Source organism: Onychomys torridus, chromosome 12 (assembly GCF_903995425.1).
Source record: "Onychomys torridus chromosome 12, mOncTor1.1, whole genome shotgun sequence".
Lineage (NCBI taxonomy): Eukaryota > Metazoa > Chordata > Mammalia > Rodentia > Cricetidae > Onychomys > Onychomys torridus.
In genome coordinates this window covers 15,527,322-15,552,266 of record NC_050454.1, presented here as the reverse complement: position 1 = coordinate 15,552,266, position 24,945 = coordinate 15,527,322, and the positions used below count along the sequence as shown (strand labels likewise).

Sequence of the window (24,945 nt, the reverse complement as noted above, 5' to 3'; positions counted from 1 at the left end):
AAGGAAAATCAGAGTTCTGGGGCTGCAGACACAGGCTAGTGGTAGAGTACGTGCCTAAAGGCCCTGCGTCAATCTCCAGCAGCCCACCCTCACAACAACTACTGCAGCTCTGAGGCCTGTGCTTGCTCCCCTCTCCCTCAAGGCTGAGACGGAAAACCCCACTGTGTCGTGGGCAAGCAGTCCAGCCACAGGTCATTGGGAAGGCTTGGCGAGGCTGGCTTCCAGGGAGAGAAGAGTGAGGCCGCCTTGGGAACAGCTTCTGGAAGGAAGGCGGCCTGGCCGGCAGTGTGACTCTGGTCCAAGCCCAAGGCTGGACCTTGGATCACCATCAGAGCTGTGAGTCCATGCCACCTTTCCTGCCCTTCCAAGTCACACAGTGTGGGCCATATCTCCTTATCAGAACAGAAACAAACAGGTGTCCACAGGGTTGCTATTCGAAGAACAGTAAAACCACTGCTCTGCCTTGCTGCTTTGGAGCTGGGAAAAAAAAAAAAAAGAAGCTCCAGGAAGCAAACTCGGAAAGGTGAAAAACCATGCATTTGCGTAATGCACATTTTCACTCTTCCAGATTTGCCTTTCGTTTCAACATCCAGCACTTTGCCATGTGAAGAGAAGTGGCTGTTAGCTGCCAGGTTCCGGCACTAAAGGGAGGGTTTGGTAATGAATCGAGTGGAGATCGAATCATGAAGCAGGACTGCTGTGTCCAGGAATTTCTTCAGACAGATGCTCAGATGAGATCCGAGTGGAGTTGTTCCCTGCTCCCCACAGTGCATACAAATATGTCATTTGTGATGGTCAGGGTGACTCAGTCAAATAATGCTGGGGCCTAAAGAAATCTAATCTGCCCCTGTTTGAACTTAGTGGGGTCTAGGGAAGATTCAGAGTTGCTGTGGCTACAGTACAGCTAACTGAGAAAATGAATTAGCTTGGGTTGTCCTCGAGTCCAGCAAGGTCCTTTTGGAATACAGGAATCAAGCAGAGGAGCTCCACCTGAGCAGAGCCTGAGAAGAACACCCGTCATGATCAGCAACAAGGCCTCCCGGCCAGCACCGGGCAGCGTGCCCTCTCTGTCCTGCCCCATGTGCTCAGAGTACATTGGATCTTCTGTACACTGAAGCCATCAGTGTTCTATTAGAGTAACTGGAAGCCACACTGAAGGGGACACTGTGTCCTATTCTGAGGGTTTTGTACTCAACAAGAAAATGAGCGATGTAAAAAAGAATACATTTGTTTTTATTTTGTTTCTTCTAGTCAGCTACTGATCTCTTAAAATGAAGTAAAGCTGCCTATTTTGATACAGTGAGCAATGTAAAAATCTTTTTACAATGTTTTTCACAAACCATAATAAAGCAATTCTCAAGAGACAGGAAAATAAAGTCAAGGTAAGGCCTTCAATGGTTTTCTGCTTTCTCCTCAGTACTTCTAATACAGGGTTGACCTAGCCTCCTCTTCAGTGTTTCAAACCCACACATTGAGAAAGGTTCATCTTTATTCAATTACTACCAGAGAAAATGCCTTGTGATAGTCAGTGGTCAATAAAAACCAAAGTGTCCCCATCAATGAGATTTATATTAGATATAAAGCAAAGACGCCACTCTAGTTACGGCAGAGCTGACTTTTAGCACATGAAAATACTCACGTGGAATGTAGGAGATCATTACCAGAATCAGGAATGCATAGTAGTCAAAGGAGAAGTTGTACTTGTTAGGTAAGCTGATGGAGTACAGGCCAGCCTGTCGGACAAAGGGCAGGGCTGCGTATATTGTAAGCAATTCTCCTGTCACTCCCATCGGGTAGAGGACGATGAAGAGTGTGTACCTGGAACAAGACAGAACCCTTATTGCGTGGCTCAAAGCCAGGTTCAGAAGCACTGCCAGAAAGCTATTGTCTCTACATTTCCTGATCACATGTTTATATTCAGCCTTTGCAAGCCAATTTGAAAAGGGCCCATTGTAGGTACATGTTTCTAAATGTTCTAAAGCAAAGTAAATGTGTTCAGCCAGCCTCAAACCTTGGCTTCTTCAGAACATGCATCTTTAGAATAACAAAGGTAGACTAGTTGTGTTAAAGCATAACGAAGGTAGAGGAGCAGGTGTGTTAAATCATGATGAAGGTAGAGTAGGGGCATTAAACCATAACCAAGGGCCTTCCCCATGGGGGTGGAGAGGAAGGAGGTGGAACAGCTCCCTAGGAATGCCTACAGCACACTATGCTGCATGTGGACTGAAGAAAACAGCTCATTACGCGAGCACTTTCTGCTATTTCCCAAAGGCCTGTACATGCTACTGTGAAAACAGAATCTTGACTAATTTTAACACTAAAAACTCCTAATAGCTTTGAATTTTACAAATAAATCTACACAATTACAATTACTGCTGCATGAGAGGTTCATACAATTCACTTTGAAAAGTTTTATCTGTTTTAAAAGAATTCAGAGGAGCTGGAGAGATGGCTCAGTGGTTAAGAGGACTTGCTGTTCCTACAGAGGACCAAGGTTCAATTCCTCGCAGCCCACATGGTATCTCATAGCTATCCAATCCAGTTTCAAGAGATCTAAAACCCTCTCTGACTTCTGCAGGCATCAGGCACACATGTGGCACACATACAGGCCTGCAGGCAAAACATTCATACACATTAAACAAGAATTCAGAGGGCAGGTACTACTAGCACAGGATGGGTCTACAAACTATTATGAGGCATCAGCATCCCTGTGGACACTGTCAACTTGGATTTAAGAAACCTATGTCTGGCTGGGCGGTGGTGGTGCATGCCTTTAATCCTAGCACTTGGGACCAGAGCCAGGAGGATCTCTGTGAGCTCGAGGCCAGCTTGGTCTACAGAGCTAGTCCAGGACAGGCACCAAAATTACACAGAGAAACCCTGTCTCGAAAAACCAAAAGAAAAAGAAAAAAAAAGAAAGAAAGAAACCTGTGCCTGTTCATGGCTCAAGATGAACGTGCAGAGAGAGAAGCCATATTCTCCGCTGCTGCCACCCTAGATCATTAGGCAGGGTAGTGGGAAGAACTGTCCATAGACCACACAAAAAAATGAAACAATGAATTCTCCAAGAGAGCTGGAGAGATGGCTGAGGTTAGGAGCACTGGCTGTTCTTCCAGAGGTCCTAAGTTCAATTCCCAGCACCCACATGGTGGCTCATACCATTTATGAGATTTGGTGTTTTCTGGCATGTAAACATACATGCCAGAACACTGTATACATAATAAATAAATCAATCTTAAAAAAAATTCTCCAAGAATAAAGCCAAGGCTCAGCCAACAACCTTCTGCTCTCAGTTTCCCTTCTTTTTTCCTGAATATAGTTTCTTTCAAAAACTAATAATAAAAGCGAAGAGGCTCATATACCTGAAATGTGGAAACCGGATGCTGTTCCTAATGAAATCACTGAGCTCTCAGACTGTCTAGTAACAGCTGTCTTCCTTCCAGGAAATGAGGAGTCTCAGCTCCAAAGTGAAATTGCAGCTTCTGCTCTGTCCTCCTCAACCCAGAGTCCTTCATGGACAAAATTACAACTGGACAAACAGATGTGCCATCAGTTTTGGTCCAAGTCATAACTGAATTTTGTTACTGTTACTGAGGCAAGAGTCTCATTCTGTGGCCAGAATTTGTGGCAATTCTCCTGCCTCAGCCTCCCAAGTTCTGGGATTACAAAGGGGTGAACCACTGTGTCGGAACTGTTAATTGAATGTTGCTGGTAAAAATGATCAAAGCAAAATAAAACTCATTAGCTGAGATAACTATGTAATCTTTGTTACTAAGTAAAAATGACCTCAAGAATCATAGTTTCTTGACAAAACAAGTCTAGGAGATGTAGACATGGATCAGAAATCAACATAATGGGACAAATTCATCAGCTAAATTGAATAAGGACAAAAAATAGATACTAAATCTCTACTAAATAACTTAATTGAAAAGAACTGATTTCAATAAAAATAATCTAAGTAAAATATAAAGACTTTAGAACACTGTTTCTAGAGATCAAAGTCAAGACCCTTCTCGTGAAATCCATCTATCTCATCCAATTTTAGTTTGGGGAAGTTGGAGGCAATATTCAGGCAATAAAAGGCAAATACAGTGATGGCTGCTTTCAAAGTTAGTCTCTGCTATATGCACTTCTTTACCTGGCCCATTTGATGATGTAAGGCAAATGGTTTAATAGACTGAAGGTGTAAAAGGAGTAACGGATAATTTCCGTGATTGTCCAGGCAATAACAAACAGAAGGACACTGTCTTCACTCTGCACCTGAAGGAAAAGAGAAAAGATGTCAGAGCAAAACAAAGGAACGCGTGCAAAGAGGCATTTCACAGTGTGCAGGGCTGCAGGGCGGCCCAGCCGCAGCCGCGCGTGTCCGTTCTCAATGGCTTAGAGAGAGGGCTTGCTGACCCAAACACAAGCATTACTGTGTCCTGCAGGGACAGTGAGAGGAGACTCAGCTGATGGACCAGGAGGAGCTGCTGGGATGGGAACTGGAGGAGCTGGATCTCCCGGGAAGAACAACCACAGCAGGTTCCTTTGCTGCTCTGAGGAGGGAAGGTGATTGACAGAGGTAAGAGTCTAAAGCAGGTGGGCAGGGAAGCTTGGAGGACATGCTGGTGGGAAGCTTAGGATCCATCACCAAGAATCTGAACGCAACTGGTGTGACAGCTGGGAGTCTGAGCACATTTCGAGAATGAGAATGTGAGGATTAAAGCACAGGTGGGTAGGATGAACTCATGGGAGGAAGAGCTGTAGACCATCCACCAGGCAGGCATTTATGTTGGGGCACTGATGACTTCTTCCCTGAGCCCAGGCTTACACCTTCTGTGAGAAGAAAAGCTGTCTTGCTGCTCACAGGAGGCAGCTAGAAGCAAAAGAACTTTGACACTGCCTGTTTTCATGCTGGAAAAAGGATAACCCGGTAAAGCGCCCTTACATGTTTCATAGGTGCTGTCTCTCTGCAGGAGAACTTACGGCTGTAATATGATCTGCAGCACCCTCCCATCCCACTCTAGCTAGGTTTATGATTTTTGGTGAGCATAACCCACAGAGACAGTTTCCTATACCCTATGTGGTTGGTGAGTTGAATGTGAGTTAGAAATCCTACTCAGGAAACTGAGCAGACTACTATGCACTCTGCTTTCTCTGCCTCATCCCAACACCAAGGTACAGCATTCCAGCCTTCACTTTTGCGTCTTTCCATCTGCAGAGCCAACAGTTTTTAGCACTTACATTCTTTCTCAGAAAGTGTACATGGAGCAATCCACCTACACGATGAAATAAGTAGTCATTTACATAGCTATTAACTAAATTGCCCTGACAAAGAACTTCATAAATGCATGGTTACTATTCTCTAAAAATAATAAGAATTTTATACTGTCAAGAGCAGGAGTACTTTCTGCTTTCCTGGTGCTTTTCTATTAGCCACAGTAAGGCCAGAGTGAAGTACCATCAAAGCCCATGCTGAGGGCCTTGGTCTGCCCATGAAGCTTTGTGTAAAGCCTACTGATACTAAAATCTAAGTTTGTAGGATGTGTTGCTTTTTCACGGATTCTGTAACCCTCTTTACCTGACACTGATGTATGGTTTTTATTGATTTTATTATTATTTTTTACAGCTAAGGCTAAATCCTTGTGTAAAGACCCCTAGTAGGAAGCTTCTCCAGTGTTTCGTACTCTGTATCTTCTTGAAAGAGTATGTGCTTTGACTCATCTTTGGTTTTCCCAAAGCACCTGATGCTTTCCCAGCAACAAGCTCCACAACTATCTGTGGAGCAAAGGGAGTCAGCCTAGTCAGCTCACTAGACCCAGCTCCTTTCTTTTTAATACCTAATATTGGTTGTGTCGTGTTAGTGGTCCACACATAGGCAGATAACAAATGAGCAGATGAACCTCAAGCTTCTCACTTTGACCCAAGCAGGTGGTCTGAAGGAACAGACAGCTTTTATACAGTCTGGCTTTGCTTAAGTATCTTTAAAGGCTGGGATAGGGGAATGGCCATGTTGTACAATTATAACTGCAGATCAATAAGAACTTCATCCTTGATATCAAGGAAGGATTTGGGGAACTACAAAGATGGACTAGAGGTTAAGGGCACTTCCAGAGGTTCAATTCCAAGCACCTACATGTTGGTTCACAACCATTTTTAACTCCAGTTTCAGGGAATCCAGTGCCCTCTTCTGTTTTCTGTGGGCACCAGGCACACACATGGTACACAAACATACATGTAGGTAAAACATCCAAAACATAAAATAAAATCAAAATTAAAAAAGAAGAGATGTCGATAAAGTTAAGAGGCTAAATCTTTCTGATTTGCAGATAATTATTCAATAACATGGAACAAGGGGAAAATGTAATGAGTTGAAATCAACAAGACGACTATGGTAGTTTGAATGTAACTGTCCCCATAAGCTCATAGGGAATGGCACTATTAGGCTTTGTTGGAGTAGCTGTGGCCTTGTTGGAGAAAGTGTGTCACTGAGGAGGAGGGCTTTGTGGTCTCATATATGTTCAAGCCAGGCCCAGTGTCTCAGTTCACTTCCTGTTGCCTGTGCATCAAGATGTAGGACTCTCAGCTCATTCTCCATGCCACCCTGTCCTCCCATGATGGTAATAGACCTCTAAACCTCGGAACTGTAAGGCACCCCCAATTAAATGCTAAGAGTTGCTGCGGTCATGGTGTCTCTTCACAGTAATAGAAACCCTAAGACAACAATCAACAAGACTGGAAACTGGTGTCTGAAACTCATGTCACAACAGTATTAGTCACACAGTCAAAAGGTGGATGAAACCCAAGAGTACATCAATGGATGGATACATCAACAACTGTATGCATGTATGCACACACATAGTAAGAAATATTACTAAGCCTTAAGAAAATTCTTACAGATGCTAACACATGGATGAATGAACCTTGAAGATTATTTTCAGTTAAACATGCCACTCACAAAAGGACAAATACTGTATGATTCCACTCACATGAAGTCAGGAGTAGTCAAACTCTGAGAGAAGTAAAGACAGAGGTTTCTAGAGCTGGCCATGAAAATGGGGAATTACCATCTCACTGGTATGAGTTTCAGTTTGGGAAATTGAAGACAATTCTGCAGATGGAAGCAATCTTGGGAACGCACTTAAAGAAACTCAATTGTACACTCAAAAATGATCAAAATGGTAAATGTCATACGTATTTCACCAGGATAAAAATAAGGTTAAAAAACCTAATTATGTCAAAATCAACAAGAAGAAATGTAAAGTCTTCCACAATTCAACTACAAAGTGACTTCAGTACAGACTGAAGAATTTCCTGGCTGTGGTGGTTTGAAAGAAAATGGCTCCCCATAGGCTTACAGAGAATGGCACCATTAGGAGGTGTGGCCTTGTGAAAGTAGGTGTGGCCTTGTTGGAGGAGGTGTGGCCTTGTGAAAGTAGGTGTGGCCTTGTTGGAGAAGTGTGCCTCAGTCTCTTCCTGCTGCCTTTGGATCCAGACATAAAACTCCCAGCTACCTCTCCAGCACCATGTCTACCTGCATGATGAAATGGACTAAGCCTCTGAACTGTAAGTCAGCCCAAATTAAATGTTTTCTTTATAAGAGTTGCCATGGTCATGGAGTCTCTTCATGGCAATAAAAACTGTAACTCAGAAGCTGGTACTAGGGACTAAGGTATTGCTATGATAGACCTGGTCATGCTTTTGCTTGAAGGAATGTGGACTTTGGATTAGAAAAGCAGTTGAACGCTTTAAGTGGGACTTAATGGGCCATCCTAGTAAGAACATGGAAGACAGTGGTGCTGAGGGGCTGTGGGGACTAACTCAAGAGGTTCCAGAAGAGATGAATTTTAGATGTGGCCTAGAGACTGTTCTTGTGGTATTTGGGTGAAGAATGTGGATGCTTTCCGTCCTTGCCCAAAAAAAATCAGCCTGAGGCTAAATTAAAGATTTTTTTTTTGATTAATTTCATTAGCAGAGGAAATATCAAAACAGCCTACTATTGACTCTGTGTGGTTATTAAGTGTTCACTCTTAATCAGGTTTATAATGAAAAGGAGCAAGCTGAGCAAGGAAAATAAAAAAATGTACAATCTGAGGAGCTTAAAGGGGGACCAGGAAGTGGAACGGTACTAAGGCCTGTGTTAAAGGAAATAAACAGATTAGAGAAAGGCCTGATGTTAAATGGAATAAAGGGAGTGGTGACCTCAGGGCAAGATCCTACCCAGCTAAGCTTTCAGTTTGTGAAAAAGAATTAAAGAAAGCTTAGAGTCAGGTGTGGTGGTACAAACCCAGCACTTGGAGGGCAGAAGCAGACAGATCTCTGAATTCATGGACAGCCTGGTCTACAGAGTAAGTTTCAGGACAGCCAAGCTTAGGCAGTGAAGAAAACCATCAAAAACAGAAGGCTGGTAAAGATGTAATTGAACGAGGGGGCCAAGTTCCAGCCCCAACAAACAGCAGAACTTGGCAGCTTGGAACCACATGGTTCTGCCTCTAGAGTCAAGAACAGAAGGAAAGGGTTATGGAATCTCCCTCTGTGAATAAGAAAAGCCATTGGAGGCCAGACGTGTATCAGGAGTGTCCCTGGATGGAAGCCCAGAGAGGCCAATGTGTGAATCTGAGAAGCCTTGATTGCCTTGGAGACCCCAAAATGTTGGAGACTCCAGAGATGTGGGATACCTGCCATGGAAAGCTGCTAACAGGGAGTGGAACCAGCCCAAAAGAAATAAGTGTATTGCAATCAACAAAGCTGAAAGGAGTTGGAGATCTGAAGAGTGCTTTGATATCAGACATGGAGATTCAGAATTTGGAGTTTGCCCAGCTGGTTTTGGGTCTTGCTTTTGTCCAATATTTTTTCACTATTCTCCTTTTCTACCCTTTTGGAATGATAATTTTTATCCTGTGCCATTATATGCTGGAAGTATATGACCTGCTTTTTCATTTTGATTTTAGAGAGGGTTACAGTTAAGAGATTGCATGAGTCTCAGTAGAGACTTTGGACTTTTACAGGGTTGAGACTACTATAGACTATGGGGACTTTTGAAGTTGGACTGAATGCATTTCTGCATTATGATATGGCTACAAGCCTATGGGGGCCTGGAAATGGAACATGGTGGTTTGAAAGAAAATGACTCCATAGGCTCATAGGAAATGGCACTATTAGAAAGTGTGGCCCTGTTGGAGGAAGTGTGCCTCAGTCTCTTCCTGGTACCTTTGGATACAGATGTAGAACTCTCAGCTCCTTCTCCAGTACCTTCTCCAATATATGTATGCCTGTGTATTGTCATGCTTCCTATTGTGATGACTAATAAGCCTCTCAACTGTAAGCCAGCCCCAATTAAAAGAGCTGCTATGGTACAATAACAGAACCCTAACTAAAACATTGGATTATGAACCCCAGAGATGGGAGCCAACAGAGTATGAGGGATTACAAAACACACACTCAGCATTCAGTCACTTACTACTGCAGTCTTGTCCCTAAGACTATATTCTAAATAGATCAGACCCTAGCTAGGGAGCAGAGTCTGTCAAAAGAATTCTTAAACTAGCTAGCAGAGCTTAGCCTACAATAGGAAACAGAGGGTATGTACCTTAGAGCATGTAAAAAGGACACCAATAATATGAGACTAGTGGATAAAAGCAAAAGGCCTACGATGCTGGTCTGAAATAAAAAAAAAAAAAAAGACAAACTGACATAACACAGCAGCTGGCTAAGAATACCGGCTACCCACTAAAGCTGCAGGATTCTAGGCCTTGGACTTAAATCCAAACTGAGGCCAGGAACAAGGAAGAGTCCTACAGAGGATGGTCGGTGAGTTGAATGGGGGCTGATGAGGGTGTCCTGTGCAGTGCCTTGGAAAGGACTGGTATTACCTTTGTCTGGAAAAATCACTAGTCTGGCTAACACAGCGAGACCCAGTCCTGACAAGAGGGCAGGGGTGGTGAGGCGGCAGCATGGAAGAACAGATCTACTGGTGGCTGGGTGGGTGGGATAGGAATATTTAATTCTCCCTTGATGGAAAGGTCTTCAGCAGACCTTGTCCCTTTATTCAGTTTCTCAGTTCCAGTACAGGTCTGGTCCCAAGGCTGTGTGGAATTAATGCCTCTTACATTGGATGAAAACTAATTTTGTTTTTGTTTTTGAAAGCAAGAGTTTGGACTATTATTCCAACAAGTAGGGAGTCTCCTATCTATTAGAGGGTAGAGATTCAGAAATGATTAATAGCTTAGAAATTTTTTAAGCTAGTGCAGCTTAGGAAGGCGTTTTGAAAAGGAAAAGGACAAATATTTCAAAGAGTTCAGCTCGGTTCTTTGTTTATTTGTTTTGGGACAGTGCCACCCTGGCTGGTCTAGGAGTCACTAAATAGCCAGGCTGATTATCAGATCTGTCATTGTCCTCCTGCCTCTACCTCCTAAGTGCTGAGGGCACAGGGATGAGCCATGATTGGCAACTCAGGTATTTCAGGTTAAGAACTAGAGACATACAGCTTTATTAGTTATCAGGAATAAGAGGAGTTCATTGAATGTAGGGAGGTTGAGCTGGGCTTGCACGGAGCCTTCATCACCCCTGGGTTCTAGTCTCTTTGGTGTGGTACCTCTGCAGGCTGCCAAAAGAGAGTCCTGGACATCAATCCAGCCCCTTTAACCTACAATCTGTCCTGCCTGAAAAATGTCCTGGGACAGTGGTGGCATAAAACTTGTGGGAGTGGCCAACCAACGTCTGCTTTAACTTAAGGTCCACACCACGAGAGGGAGCCCAGCTCTACACTGCCTGGATGGTCAGGAGCTGGAGACTGGATACCCAGAGACCTCGGGTAAAACCAAACTTGACTGGGAAACAAAACAAAACGAAATGATTCCTAATGATATTCTGCTATTCACAGATGGGTGCCATGTCCAGTCTCACCAGAGAGGATTCCTCTAGCAGCAGATGGGAGCAGGTGCAGAGACCCACAGCCAGTGGTCTCCACAGTATATGGAGAGAGTCTAAACTGGAGGTCTCCATTGGGGAACCCCTCCCATGAGGGGGAGGAAAGACTACAGGAGCTAGAGGGGATGGAGGACACCAGGAGAACACAACCCACTGAGTCAACTAAGCAGGCCTCGCATGGGCTCACAGAGACTGCGGCAGCAAGCATGGGGCCTACATGGGTCTGCACCAGATCCTCTGTGTGTGTTATGCTTGTTAGCTTGGTGTTTCTGTGGGCTCCTAACAGTGGGAGCTGGTGTGCCTTACTCTTTTATGCTCTTGGGACTCCTCTCCTCCTATTAGGTTGCCTTGTCCAGCGTCGGTATGAGGGCTTTTGCCTTGTCCAATCGTACCTTGTCTCACGTTTGGCTGTTGTCTCTAGGAGGCCTGCTCTTTTATGAGAGGAAATGGAGGGGAAATAGATCTGGGGGAGAGGGGTGATGGTGAGAGCTGGGAGGAGTGGAGGGGGGAAACTGTGGTTGGGATGTATTGTATTTTCTTAAAAAAAAAAAAAAAAGGTTTAAAGCTGAGCAAGGTAGTATAACCCTAGCACTCAGAAGGCTGAGGCAGGAAGATTATGACTTTGAGGTATGCCTAAGTTACACAGCAAGATCTTTTTCAGGAAAAAAAGGGGGGGATAGTATTCAAATATTCGTAGAAGTATCACAATCCATGAGAGTTAAAACATTTGAAATATTCACTAACTGGTGCCATAATATAGTCATACAACAGAGTATGAATCAGCAACATAAAGAAATCAGTATGTACTACAACACAGGTAAGTTAAATGAGTTAAAAAACGAAACAAAACACGTGTTCCACTGTGTAAAAGAAGCAAAGTGGAAGTGGCCATGGTCCAGAAGGTAGGTTAGTGGCGGCTAGGCTTGGGGGCACTGGGAACTACAGAAGGGCATAAAGCATTATATTAGAGTGGAAGAAATGTTTGAAAACTGCAGTAAGGTATGCTGGTGCACAACTTGCTAAATTTGCCAAAAAGTAGTGAATAATTAAAATGGTAAACTTTAAAAAATTACAATATTAAAAATGAATCAAGTTTTTTAAAAAAAACAAAGCAAGATGCTCAATAAATAAATAAATAAACTTTAAAAAATGACTTTTAAAGGTGAAAGCGGTCACACAGGGCAAAAGGGGGAAAAGGGTGATAATTGGGATAATTTAAGCTAAAGGCTTAGAAAGGGCAGAGGGCAGGGCTAGGGTAGGCTTCCCCAGATGTTTTTTTCTTAAACATAGGGTCTGTATCCTAGGCTGGCCTCAGACTCCCTCGGTGGCTGAAGATGACCTTGAATTTCTGATCCTTCTGTTTGCACGCATTGCAGGCATGCATCACCTTACTGGTTTATATAGTACTGGGGTTTGAATTGAGAGCTTTGCATGTACTAGGCAAACAATCTATTAACAGACATTTCCTGGTTCCCCAAATGTCTCACAGCTGTGTTCAGAGATGCATGTTCATTATGAGGGCACACAGAGGGTAGAGCTACCTCATTGGCACAATGTGCTATGGGCTAGATCCCACTGCACACCACAGGCTCGAGCCCTGTCCCTGATCTGAAGCCAGGGAGGAGGTAGCGAGTAGGTGGCTTGTGTAGTTTAGCTATAGGAGTTTACATAGAAATTCAAGCTGGAGAAACAAATGGGCACAAGAGAAAAACCTTTCACACACAAATAGCATCGTATGTCTGACTTTAAAAGGCACGGGGACTATCAGCGCATGGAAAGCTGTCACTTTTGTTACACTCAAAGAAAAACAGATGGTGCACATAAGAAAGCCTCTATTGTAGAAACCCCATTCTTCTTAGTACTTTGAAAGCTGCCACTTATCACTCCATTTATTTCAAAGAACTCCTGAGACCAAGCTTTATGGCAAGCCTTCTTTCCTCTTCTTACTACCCCTTTCCCTGGGAAGAGAGAAAACAGGAGGGAGAAGTGAAATGATAAGGTTATAGTACGATGATGCCAGGTGGGTCTAGAGGCTGTTCTCGGAAACACTATGAAGAGTGTCTGATCTCAGTGTGCCCAGGCAGACTGCACGCCCGGACAATGGAAGCCAATTCTCTCACAGCTCTGGAGCTTCATGTCCATCAGGGTGGCAGCATGGTTGGCTGGGATAGAGCTTTTTCTGACTTGCAGGTAGCTGGCTTCCTGATGCAGCCTCACACAAGAGTGGAGGGAGCTTTTTGGTATCTTAAAAGGGTTAATTACTTGGCTGGTTAAGTTTTTAGGCTTTGAGCAGCACAGTTCAGCTGAGATCCATTTGGATGAGGACTCAGAAGCTTCCAGTCTGAGGAAACAGGATCAGCTGAAGAACTGGCAAGGCGAGGTGGCTGTGGCTTGTTCTGCTTCTCTGATCTTCCAGCTTTCACCCCAATAAGTGGCCTCAGGTTTGATTTTATTAATAAGACCTTCTAAGAATTCATGCTACAATAATTCTTCATGAACTCAGCTAATGAAACTGTCCCCCAAGGCTCCTGTCCAAATAGTATCAACATTAGGGTTGTGTCTTTCAACATAGGCATCTGGGTAATGCATTTGCATTGTGTGTAGTAGAAGGGGAATTCTGTAGTCCAGAACAATGGTCTAAACTAAGTATTGACAAACTTTTTTCTGTAAGAGGTCCTATACAGTAAATAATTTGGGTTGTGCATGACATGAAAACTTTTAAAGAACTTAGTTGCTTTTTATACCCCTTAAAAAATGCAAAACAAAACAAAACAACCAGGTACGGTGGCACAGGTCTTTAATCTCAGCACCCAGAAAGGTAGGTAGATCTCTGAGAGTTCAAGACTAACCTGGTCTACATAGTAAGTTCCACGCCAGACAAGGCTATGTAGTGAGACTGTCCAAAAAAAAAAACCAACCAACCAACCAAACAAACAAACAAACAAACAAAAACCATAAACAATTAAACACTACAGGCTTGATTTGTCCCAGCAGCCAACCCTTATACTAGGTTCATTTAACTTCCCAACTGTGCCCTTCCTATGACTCCTCTTTACCACACAGATGGTATTTCTCCAGTATTACTTTTAAAGGCTGAATTTGAAGGACAGGAGGGCAGTCAATATGATTTTCTGTTCATGGCAGGGATATAATTTGAGAAATGTGTCATGGGGTCATTCCCTTGTGCAAACAGCTAGAGTATACCACTGCATGTGCCACATTTTCATAAAGTGGAAAGGTTGACATCAGAATCACCACACTTGAGTCACTAGACAACAGGAGGTTCAGCCCCATTTTGTGATCTCTGCTGTACTGACTGAAATGATGTTCCATGATACATGACTGTCTATAGCCAGTGGCACTGTAAAAAAGGAAGTATTCACATTCCTGCATCTTAGGATCTCAGTAATCTTTGTGCACATCAAAATATACATAGCAAAATGCTACACTTCCAACCATTTATAAATGCATTCATTGGTAGTTAATATACTCGCCATGGGATGTAACCATTACCTCTGACTTTGGCCAGAACTAATTCAGGAGTGGGGGGGATGGGTTGCAGGCCACTGAGGTCTTCTCTAACCTCTTCCAGACTACTTTATCATCTCAAAAACTCTGTACCTACTAAATTATAACTCCCCATCCTCTCCACCAGCCTCTAGTAATTACTACTTCAGTTTCTGTCTCCAAGAATCAGTTTATTCTAGGTACCTATACAGTTAGACTCATTATGTGTCCTTGTGTGTCTCTGGCTTGTTTTATTTAGCAAGATGCTTGCAAGCAAAGTATCTTCCCTTTTTAGGACTTAATATTTCATTGTGTTTAAACCACATTTTGTTGATCAGTTCACCTGTTGATGGCTCTTGTTGGGTTGTTTCTGCCTTTTTTGCTATGGTGAACAATGCTGCTGTGAACAGTATACAATCATGTTCTGCCCATTTCTCTGGAGTGCATACTTAGTAACACACACTTGGAATTGCTAGATCACGTGGTAATGCTATGTTTAGCTCTTTCAGCAGTTAGCAAACTGCTTTCCATAGTGACTATACCATTTTTACATTCCTACAAACAATGCAGTTTCTCCACTAGTCATCTGTAGGCTTTTTGTTTTGTTTAAATAACAGCTACCTAAGAATGTCGCACACGACCCTCTGCTGTAGTGTCAATGCATGCTCTCTCCTGACTAGTGGTCCTAGGTGTCTTCTCCTGTGTTTGCTGGTGTTGTTCCACTTCTTGGCTTCTTCTTTTTGGGAGCTATTTCTTTTCAGTAGCTGTATAGGCAACAATAAAGCTATTACACTGACTGTGTCTGAGCTCCTATACACCAGCACTTCTGTACCTAAACTGCCTCTTCATGAATTCCCATCTACAGACAAGGAGAGTAAAGCTGAGAAAATCCAAACCTTGAACATTTCTAATTTCGTGTTCTTGGTTCTGGGCCCACAGGTATGAAATAAATGGCCAGTATGGTTGGGAAATTAGGTACCAGGAGCAAAGAAGTAAACCAACTGAGCAAATAAACCAATGTATTAAGAAAAATAGGCTTCTTCTAGCTGGAGAGATGGCTCAGTGGTTAAGAGCACTTGCTACTCTTGCAGAGGATGGGAGTTCAGCTCCCAGCACCCACATGGTGTTCTAGTTACAGGGAATTCAGATATTCTCTTTTGGTCCCAGAGAGTCGGGGACACAGACACACATGAGCACACGTTAGGCGTCCTGCTGTGAGTGGAGATATTTGCAAATGTGAAATGGAGCACTAGGATAGACTAGTGTATTGGAGGAATCAATCTGACCTCATAACATACACGGAAACTCACATGCACACACAACTTAGCTATGGAGTACTCTGAGATGGACATGTGTGAGTGCATGTATGCCTTAGTTTCTCTACCAGAGTCCATCAGCAATCAACAGCATCTCTGGAGCTGTAAGCCCCTCAACTGTTCAAACTGCAATTCTTAAAATACAATCTTAAATTTAAAAATTTTCATATATATTGATCATATTATTTTCCCTCCCAGATACTCCTCTTACCTATCCAACTTCCTTCTTTCTCAAAAAGACAAACAAACAACGACAGCTCCTCCCCCCCCCCCCCCCCAACTCCTCACAAAAGCCATGGTCTGATCTATATTGGTCAACTATCTCTGACATGGAGCCTGCCCTGGAGTGCGGCTGATAGATCCAGTGTGACTTCACTGGATTTCCCTCTCCCTGCAGTTATCAATTGCAGATACCTATCTTCTTGGGTAGAGCTGGGCTTTGTGCCCACTCTCCTCCATGCTGGGCTTTTCAGACCATGCTTCACAATACAATTCTCCACTAGGAGAAACCTAGGCTCCTTAGTAAGTGGCCAATTCTAGGGCGGGGCCAGGGGAAGTATTTTCACTGCTTAAGATAAGGCATGCCGGAATGATGGAGCTAAGATGAAAGAACCAGGGAAAGGCCTCTCCTGCAAAATCACTGACAGTTTTGGCATCAAAATAAACCACAGATCACAATTCACTGATTTTTCTGAAAACGTCTTAGTAAAACTTGATCTGCATAAATAAATAGGAAAAGGAGAAGTGACTCCTTCTGGTATAACAACAGTGAAGGAAACAGCAGTGGGCGCTCACAGGACCTAGCATTAACATTCCCCCAGATGTTAATCAATAAAAAAGAAAGAAAAGCAAACGAAGGTTGAGAAAGCCAGCGAACATTATGAGGAGGTGGTGTTTGGGTCGCCACCACCGGAGAAGGAAGGCGGCCATGCTATCTCCTAAGGAGTGCGATGGGCCATTTCTGTGAGTTTCCTGACAAGAATGCATGGCTTGGCATGTTATGAGAAAACTTTGGATGGATCTAGGTTGGAGGCCACCAGAAAATATGCTCTTTAAAACTGTCAAGGATGTGAACACAGGTGTGCACATGAGAAAGATTGACGGACTTTCCAGACTGAGTTGGAGAGGCCTGACAAGGGGCCACCCCATCACCTTTTCTCCTCTCCCTCTGTGGTCTCGTACCTAGCACAGTACCTAAGGCAGACAGGACCCCTCCCTGCATATACACACGTGTACATGCACACACACGTACTTCTAGAAGCTCTTATATAGCTATATTGTTTGTACATGCATGTATATGTATTGCCACTTTAAAAAGGACATTGTTTGGGAAGTTAGTGAGTTGTACATGGGTTCCAATAAACAGGTAGCAGTGTTGTACCAAACTGACTTCCTTATTTGGAGTGCTACATATAGGTGCTAAGTATCTGAATCCCACACCTAAGTACTTGGGGCTACGGGATGCCATGCACATCTTATTCTCAGAAGAAGGTAAACAGTGATGCACATATGTATATGCACTGGAATAGATGTAGTAAAATGTCAATAGGTGAAAGGTCTGAGCTACAGGTTTACAGTTCATTATATTGTTAGGGCAAATTTTCTGTAAGTTTGAAATTATTTCAAAGTAAACTTGCTTTTTTTTGGTTTTTCGAGACAGGGTTTCTCTGTGTAGCTTTTTGTGCCTTTCTTGGGACTCACTTGGTAGCCCAGGCTTGCCTCGAACTCACAGAGATCCACCTGGCTCTGCCTCCCGAGTGCTGGGATTAAAGGCACGTGCCACCACCACCCAGCATAAACTTGCTTTTTTCCTAGGTGGAAATTTTCATCAACTACTATGAAATCATTTTAATAAGCACAAAGAGTACATTAATTCCTTCCTTTCTTTTTTTTTTTCAAGACAAGGTTTCTCTGTGTAGTTTTGGAGCCTGTCCTGGATTTCGCTCTGTAGACCAGGCTGGCCTCAAACTCACAGAGATCTGCCTGGCTCTGCCTCCTGAGTGCTGGGATTAAAGGTGTGCGCCACCGCTGCCTGCTAGAGCATATTAATTTCTATGTGAAAAACTAATTACAACATCAGGATTGACCCTTAGGCCTCATGCGTGCTTGGGAAGCACGGTATCCCGGAGCACATCCCTAGCATAAATAATCTTTTAAGAATCATCTAGGGGCCAGGCATGGTAGTGCATGCCTTTAATCCCAGCACTCAGGAGGCAAGTGAATATTTGTGAAGCTAGCCTAGTCTACATAGTGAGCTCTAGGACAGCCGGGGCTACATAATGAGACCCTGTCTCCAAAAAATAAAATGAATAACCAAAAGATAAAAATCATCTAGCTGTAAGCTGTAGGGTGGCTCAGTGGTTCAAACGCTTGTCACATAAGCAAGAGGACAAAAGACACAGATAGGACTCCTAGAGTGAGCTGGCTAGTGAGGCTAGCCATAGCAGAGAGCTCTGGGTTTGACTGAGAGATGCTCCCTCAACAGAGCAAGGTGGACAGAGGTTGAGAAAGACACAGCAACCTGAGGTCTCCACATGCATGAGCACCTGCACACATATGCACACTCACGTGTGCCCACACATACTGCAAGCACACATATACATACACACACCACACACATAAGAAAAAAATGGAAAACAACCCTTATATTTGGATGTGGTGTTCATGCCTGTAATCTCAGCACTTGGGGGCAGAAGCAGGAAGATTGCTCCAAGTCTGAGGACAGCTTGATCTACAGTAAGTCCCAGGCTAGTCAGTGTTACATAATGATACCTTTTTTCAAACTGAAAGGAAGGTCCAGTGAGATGGCTCAGTGGGTAAAGGTACTTGCCACCAAGTCCAAAGACCCAAGTTTGACCACTGGAACTCTACATAGTGGACATTTAGTCCTCTAAACTTTGCTTGTACCCACACACATAACAGATAAATGAATAAAAACAAAAAACAAAGAAAACCACCAAAAAAAGAAGCAACTATCCTGGGAATCAATTTACAAATAAATGTAACTGACGCACTGGAAGAGGTAGGGTATGAAACAGTCTTAGCAAAGACATGAATGTGTATAAAAGAAACTTACCAATCAGGATCCTTGAGAAAGACTAACAGGTTGGATGCTGGCCTTGAGCTGGGCTGGCCGTTTTATTGTCTTAGAGCATAAAAACACCAAGGGTGGGCCACAAACTTGCTTTGAAGAAGGGCTAGCCTAGCTAGAAGCTAAAATCAAATTCTTAATAAACGCTTTAGATTAGGATAATAATCATGATTATAATAATGATAGTTCCCATTAGCAGGGATAATTATTCCTTAAGTAGGATAAAAGTAATTATGTGGAAATTTTCACCAGCTACTGTGAAACTATTTTAATAAGTATAAAGAACATATTACTTTCTATGTGAAAAGTCAATTATATCTCTGTTAGGAACCTCAGGATATAGAAAGGCCTTCGAAATGGTTACACAGAAAGTCATCACTATACTGTCTTGAGAGGATCAGTCTATGTAAAGGCTAGTATGTAGTGAACACTCACTGAGCCCTTCTAAGCGCCAGGGCTGTGCTGAGAACTTCCTCTAGATCGCTCCACAAAGGGAAAGAAATGAGTGTGGGAGGTGGACATGGCCTCTGAGAAGTGGTGTTAACAGTCTGATACATAATTCAGTTGGGGTAAGTGAGGCAGGGCAAGTGGTCAGGGCACCCCTTTTTCCCTTGGCTTTATTGATGATCCAGCCCACGGTAGTGTCTGCAGCCGCCTGACTTGGCCTGACCTGTGTAGGCTGGAAATCGGAGGGCAGCAACTGCATTTTTTTTTCTCCTGTAGCCCAGCACTTAGCCTCGAGGACACGGGACCTACACTGGTACCCAGCCAGTCACACGGGCTGAGGGCCTAGGACAGGAAACTGTGACAGGACAATCTCTGTCCTTTCTTTAGCTTGAATAAAAAAGCAACTTTTAGTCATTTATTTAAGGGAATTTTATCTTTGGTAAAATATAAAAATATAGATTTGGTAGTTTAAAAAAAGACATTTGGATTAATTATCTTTTAACATGACAATTTCATATTAAAGTACCTCTTATGATTAAATCCGTCACAAGATACATGATAAACCAGAAAATACCTTTTTTTTTTGATAGAGTCTCTCTACATAGTCCTGGCTGTCTTGGAACTCACTTTGTAGACCAGGCTGGCCTCGAGCTCACAGAGATCAGCATGCCCTTGCCTTCCAAGTGCTGGGGTTAAATGCCTGCACTACCATGTCTGGCTAAAATACTAATATTTTTAATGGACAACATGAATTATGTGATACAAAGAAAAAAGCACTATTTATCCCATTTAGAGGTGAGAAAAATGTGTTATCAACACAAAATTTTTCTAGCCTACAGTGACAACGGAAACTGATTAAAAAATCCTTACCATTGTAAAACAGTAACTAAGGACTTTTGTGTGGGGGCAGAAGCTTGAGACACAGTCTCACTATGTAGCCCAGGTTAGTCTCAAACTTAGAATCCTCCTGTCTCAGCCTCCAAAATGTTGGTTGGGATTACAGATATGCACCACCACAGTCAGCCCAGGATTACATTTGTTATTTTATATGTGTGGGTGTGTGCATGTATGTCTGTGTACCACATGTATGCAGTATCTACAGAGGCCAGAGGAGGGCTTCAGACCCCCAAGACTGGAGTTACAGACAGTTGTGAGGGGACATGTGGGTGCTGGGCATGGAACTTGAACCCTCTAGAAAAGCTGCCAGGGCTCTCAGCCACCTAGCCAATCTCTCTGGCCCCAGGAGTACTTTGAAAACAAAGAGACAAAATGAAAAGAAAAGAGTTTATTTATTTTGTGTGTGTGTGTGTGTAGAAGTCAGAGGAGAACTTCCAAGTGTCAGTTCTCTCTTGATACCATGTGGGGCCTGGAGACTGACTCAGGTTATCAGGCCTGATGGTGGGTGGCCTTTACCCATTAAGCCGTATTACCAGCCCAGAGGACTACTTTTGATATGGATGATGATCTTGGTCTACAAACAATTCTTAGGTACAAAATCAACTTTTCTGACATGCACTAAGAAAAACATATAAGCATGCAGTCAACAAGCAATGCACAACCAATTCTGCATTACGACATAGCCAAGCGTGCAGGTCTGACTATTCCATTTGTCTAGCTTTATGGCTTTCTGTGTATTCAGCCCATTTTCTAGAATGCATGAAAGAGGGTCGTGGGTACTTTAAATAGGCTAGCTTGATCACCATGTCACTCTGTCTAGCTCCTACTGCAACTCTGGAAGGAAAGAGACCGTCAGACTTTTTAGATGCACTCCTTGAGCAAGTTACTCTTTTCTCTGAACCCTCGTTTCCTCATATGGAAACTGGAGGCTTGCCTTTGTGCAGCTGCAGGGCTTGTACTAGCTGCTGGCCTTTACCAACATTTGTCCTCAGTCCTAGCCGAGTCTCACTTCCAAAGAGTGTTATTAACTAAAAGGTTTTCCCACAGCTACCACTTCCATCAGTACAACCCATGCACGGGATTACATCAGAACGGGGCCGTATGTAGTCCCACATACCTAAGCCAATGTAAGTATCCTATGAACTACTATTTCTGTTACAGCAACTACAGCTCGAGAACAATGTCCCCAGCCTCAGGTTGCTGTGACCCTAAAGGAAGAGCTGGGGTATACTCACACTTCCAACTATACAGGGGCAGGGAGGGGGATATTACTGTCAGACATGGAACAACTAGACACTGGAAGACGTCACACTGGCAATACATACTGTGAATACCACAGGGTCTGCTATGTGCAATGTAATGAGCACAAAGGTCTCAAAGACAGGAAATAAAAATAAAAACTATTAAGTACCAATTCTTGGAACAAAGATGAGAATGGTACCCAGTGTTCTCTGTCCACAGAAGTTCTGTTTGGACTTGTACAGCACTTTAAAAATATTTGAACTAGTTTTGTTTGTTTGTTTTTTAAATTGGGAGATTTCACATTTTTTAATAAAAAATCTGTATTTTTGCATTTTTGTAAGAAACTCAGACTGGATCTGGCAGGCAATGACTAGCTGAGGCATACAGTAAGTGCTTTTATGAGACGGTCTGCTCTCACCAGTCCCTGTCACCAGCTGAGTGCCTTGACTCTAGATGGTAAGGTGATTGCATGGAGCCTGTCTGACAAGCTCTGAACTCTCCAGATCTATAAAGTGCTATTGAGGTCTCACCAGCTTCTCCATGTGGGTTCCCCTGTACCTTCTTTTGAAGTCATGAACTCAAGAGAAGACCCTTTACAGCTGACCCAGTAAGACAGCCACTAGCACAGAAGGCAAGAGACAACTTTCAAATTCAGGTTATTTTGGTAGAGCCAGAGCAAAGGGGGTCAAAGGGAGAAGCAGACAGAATTTGTCCTGTTTCAAACAAACATTTATGGCAGCACTCTGAAGAGAACCAAAGTTAAGCCTGGCCAAGTATCAAGCCCAGGATACTGGTGATTAGCTCCCCGTTTTGGCAAAGCAGGCCCTGCACATGCACACACGGCATCCACACAAGAATCAAGTCCATCTTACAAAATCCAGAAGTGCACCAGGGTTTTACGCCAGACTTGAAAGGGGTCCTCTCTGGAAAATGCAGACAATTTAGTAATATGCCTTACTTCTTGTATGGTACATCACCGCTTATAGTGACAATTTGAACATGAGTGTTCTGCTAAGATAAAGTAAAAAATGGTTACTGAGTACTCTTTCCTGAACACATTGTCTTTCCCAGAAGCCTAAGGATGGGAGTAACTTCTCCAGGTTCTCCTGTGAACCGTAGGACTGCCAATGGACAGTCACCTGACTGCGTTCACTGTGCAGGACATCTCTCAGTGGGTAAAAAACACCAAGATTCTTATGTTTTCCATATCCAGGCTTCAAAATAAATGTTTTGAAAAAAGCTACAGTGTATAAGAAACTGCTTGCTCTGCCAAAGAAGTAAGTAATAAGAGAGAGAGAGTTCTTCCCAAAAATTAAAGTTTCTAAATGAATAGTAATCAATGTTGTAAGAATGCCATTCAATATACTGCAGAACACTCCTACTTAAAAGCACTGTATAGGTGACATATCTTAGCAATGCTCACGACGACGTATGCCGATCATTAACTTTCACAGTGGGAAACAAGGATCTCTAAACCCATCCAGAGAATGTGCTCACTCTACTCCACCGGCACCATTTCACTCAATACAGCATGTGATAGGTTTCTCAACAAGGGCGAGCCTGGGACACGCTGTCACAGAGAATAATCTCTATGAAGGCTGAGACCCCTGTGGCCTGTGACTGGCCTTTAGAACCGACAATTGCTACCTCTGCACCATATGGGGAGAGGGCCAGGAATGCTACCCCCACTATCAGGATTTGATTAAAATTAACAATCCTTTATTGGAAGAACAACATACCGAATACTCCTAAGTTTTCTGCTGCTTTTTTGAAAAAGTATTATGGTCATTCATTAAACATGAGAAAAGGCACACATGACAATCTAACTGGATGAAATAAAGGAGGGAGCAGAACTCTGTATGCACAGCGCGTGTAAACCAGCATCTTAAGGCACTTCACATGAAAACCGAAGATGAGTGTTGGAGCTCACTAACAACCCTCCACTGACATCACAACTGTGGGCATAGCTCCTGACACATGCTTTGTCCTGCATGTCATGGCTCAGGTCGCTCCCAGCCAGTTGCATCTGTTTATTTGGGGAACTATTACTTTAAGTTCAAGCAACACTTTTCTCTCTTCACTCTTGCTCCCTTGATGTCAAAAGCCAAGCATTTGTGTGCAAGTGACCAGATTTGGCCCTGAATACACTGCCCACTACTAAAGACAGCCCAGTGGTACATATGCTTGAAGAAGATGCATTCCAATAAGCTACTTTGCCAGAATTATCAAAGATAGGAATGATGTAGAGCACTCCACTGATGCATCCATAATATCTATTATAATGTGAGAAACATTAGTACTTTAAAACACTAAAATACAAAATGCACAAAACCTTCTGAAATCTGGGATCTAAAGCAGAGAAAGAAGCAGGTCTCTCTGTAGCCTGAAAGGCCTGGAGCTGCCAGGGCAGGCTAAGGCAAGCCTGGCTCCAGCTCCTGAGGGGCCTCAGTAAAGTGACCAGGACACTCCCTGCCAGTCCCAGCCCTTCCTCCTCTGAATGGCATTTCTCCGAATGAAGACATGTATAGGCTTCTAGACAATTGATCTGGTGCTGTTTCTTCTCATGCTGAATCTGACACCCAGGGAAGCTGTGTATCAGATTTGAGCCCCAGGGATGAGAAAGCAAAAGAAATACCACAAGAAGCTTCACAGGCTAGGTTCTTTGTAGGGAACTCCTAGGCTGAGGACGATGCAGAGTGCAGTGTGAATCACAGCAGAAAAGGTCTGATGCTAAGGGAAACAATCAACTTCCTGATCTGGCTGAGCTTGAACTTAACTGACTATAAACTGATAGCGGCGGGGTTGGCTGCATTCTATATGGAGTGGTGATAATGTTGAATAGTTTAAAGATGGTTGTGGTTTGTAAACAAACAACCACGGAAATATCACCAGAGGACATGCTAATTTGAATGACAAATTTGCCCCAGGGAGTCTGATAAGAGCTGAGAGGGGTTAAGACTGTGGGAGAAGGAGGCAGCAGGAAATGGCAGAAGTGAGCCTGGGCCAAACCTAATGAATCTAAGTATTTTTAATATTTTGAAGTAGAATATTAGAAATCAGCAAGCAGAAAATAGAGAGAAAAACAGACATTCTGGTTCTGCCACAATCACCCAAGCCAGGCAACGGCAAAAGAGCAATTTAGCAGCGATAAGAAGCACATTACTAAGTGCCCACAATTATCAGATGTGGAAATGATGTTCTAGTGTGCTGCCTTTCCCCAAGAGCTGTCTAAAGTTTGACAGTGCCTGGTTAACAATCAAATAATGAAGTTTCTGCCTCTAGGAGTGGGCTAATTTTAAAAGTGAAGGTGATGTGCATCCACCTACAGGAGTATTTAAAATAGAAAGTAAAGAAATAGATGGGATGGGAGAATGTTAGATGCCTAGCTTTCAAGGGGACTAGAGGATACTGAGTTGTGTCTCAATAGTATGAGATGGATAAGTATCACTGTGGGAAGCATGAGAGAGACCGCCATAGCGCAGCACAGCATTCAAGAAGACAATGACACCCCTCCAGACACAGTATCTCATCCCC

The 24,945-nt window shown here is 43.3% G+C and overlaps 1 protein-coding gene across 1 annotated transcript in view; it reads right to left on the bottom strand.

Moving 5' to 3' along the window:
• Positions 1 to 24,945, bottom strand: part of Hacd2 (3-hydroxyacyl-CoA dehydratase 2) — a 103,198-nt gene that overhangs the window by 5,333 nt on the left and 72,920 nt on the right. The window contains exons 5-6 of the mRNA XM_036204006.1: positions 4,139 to 4,260; positions 1,640 to 1,818 (exon numbers count right to left, since the gene is read on the bottom strand). Coding sequence (XP_036059899.1) covers positions 1,640 to 1,818; positions 4,139 to 4,260 — 301 coding nt within the window. The remainder of the gene's footprint in view (positions 1 to 1,639; positions 1,819 to 4,138; positions 4,261 to 24,945) is intronic.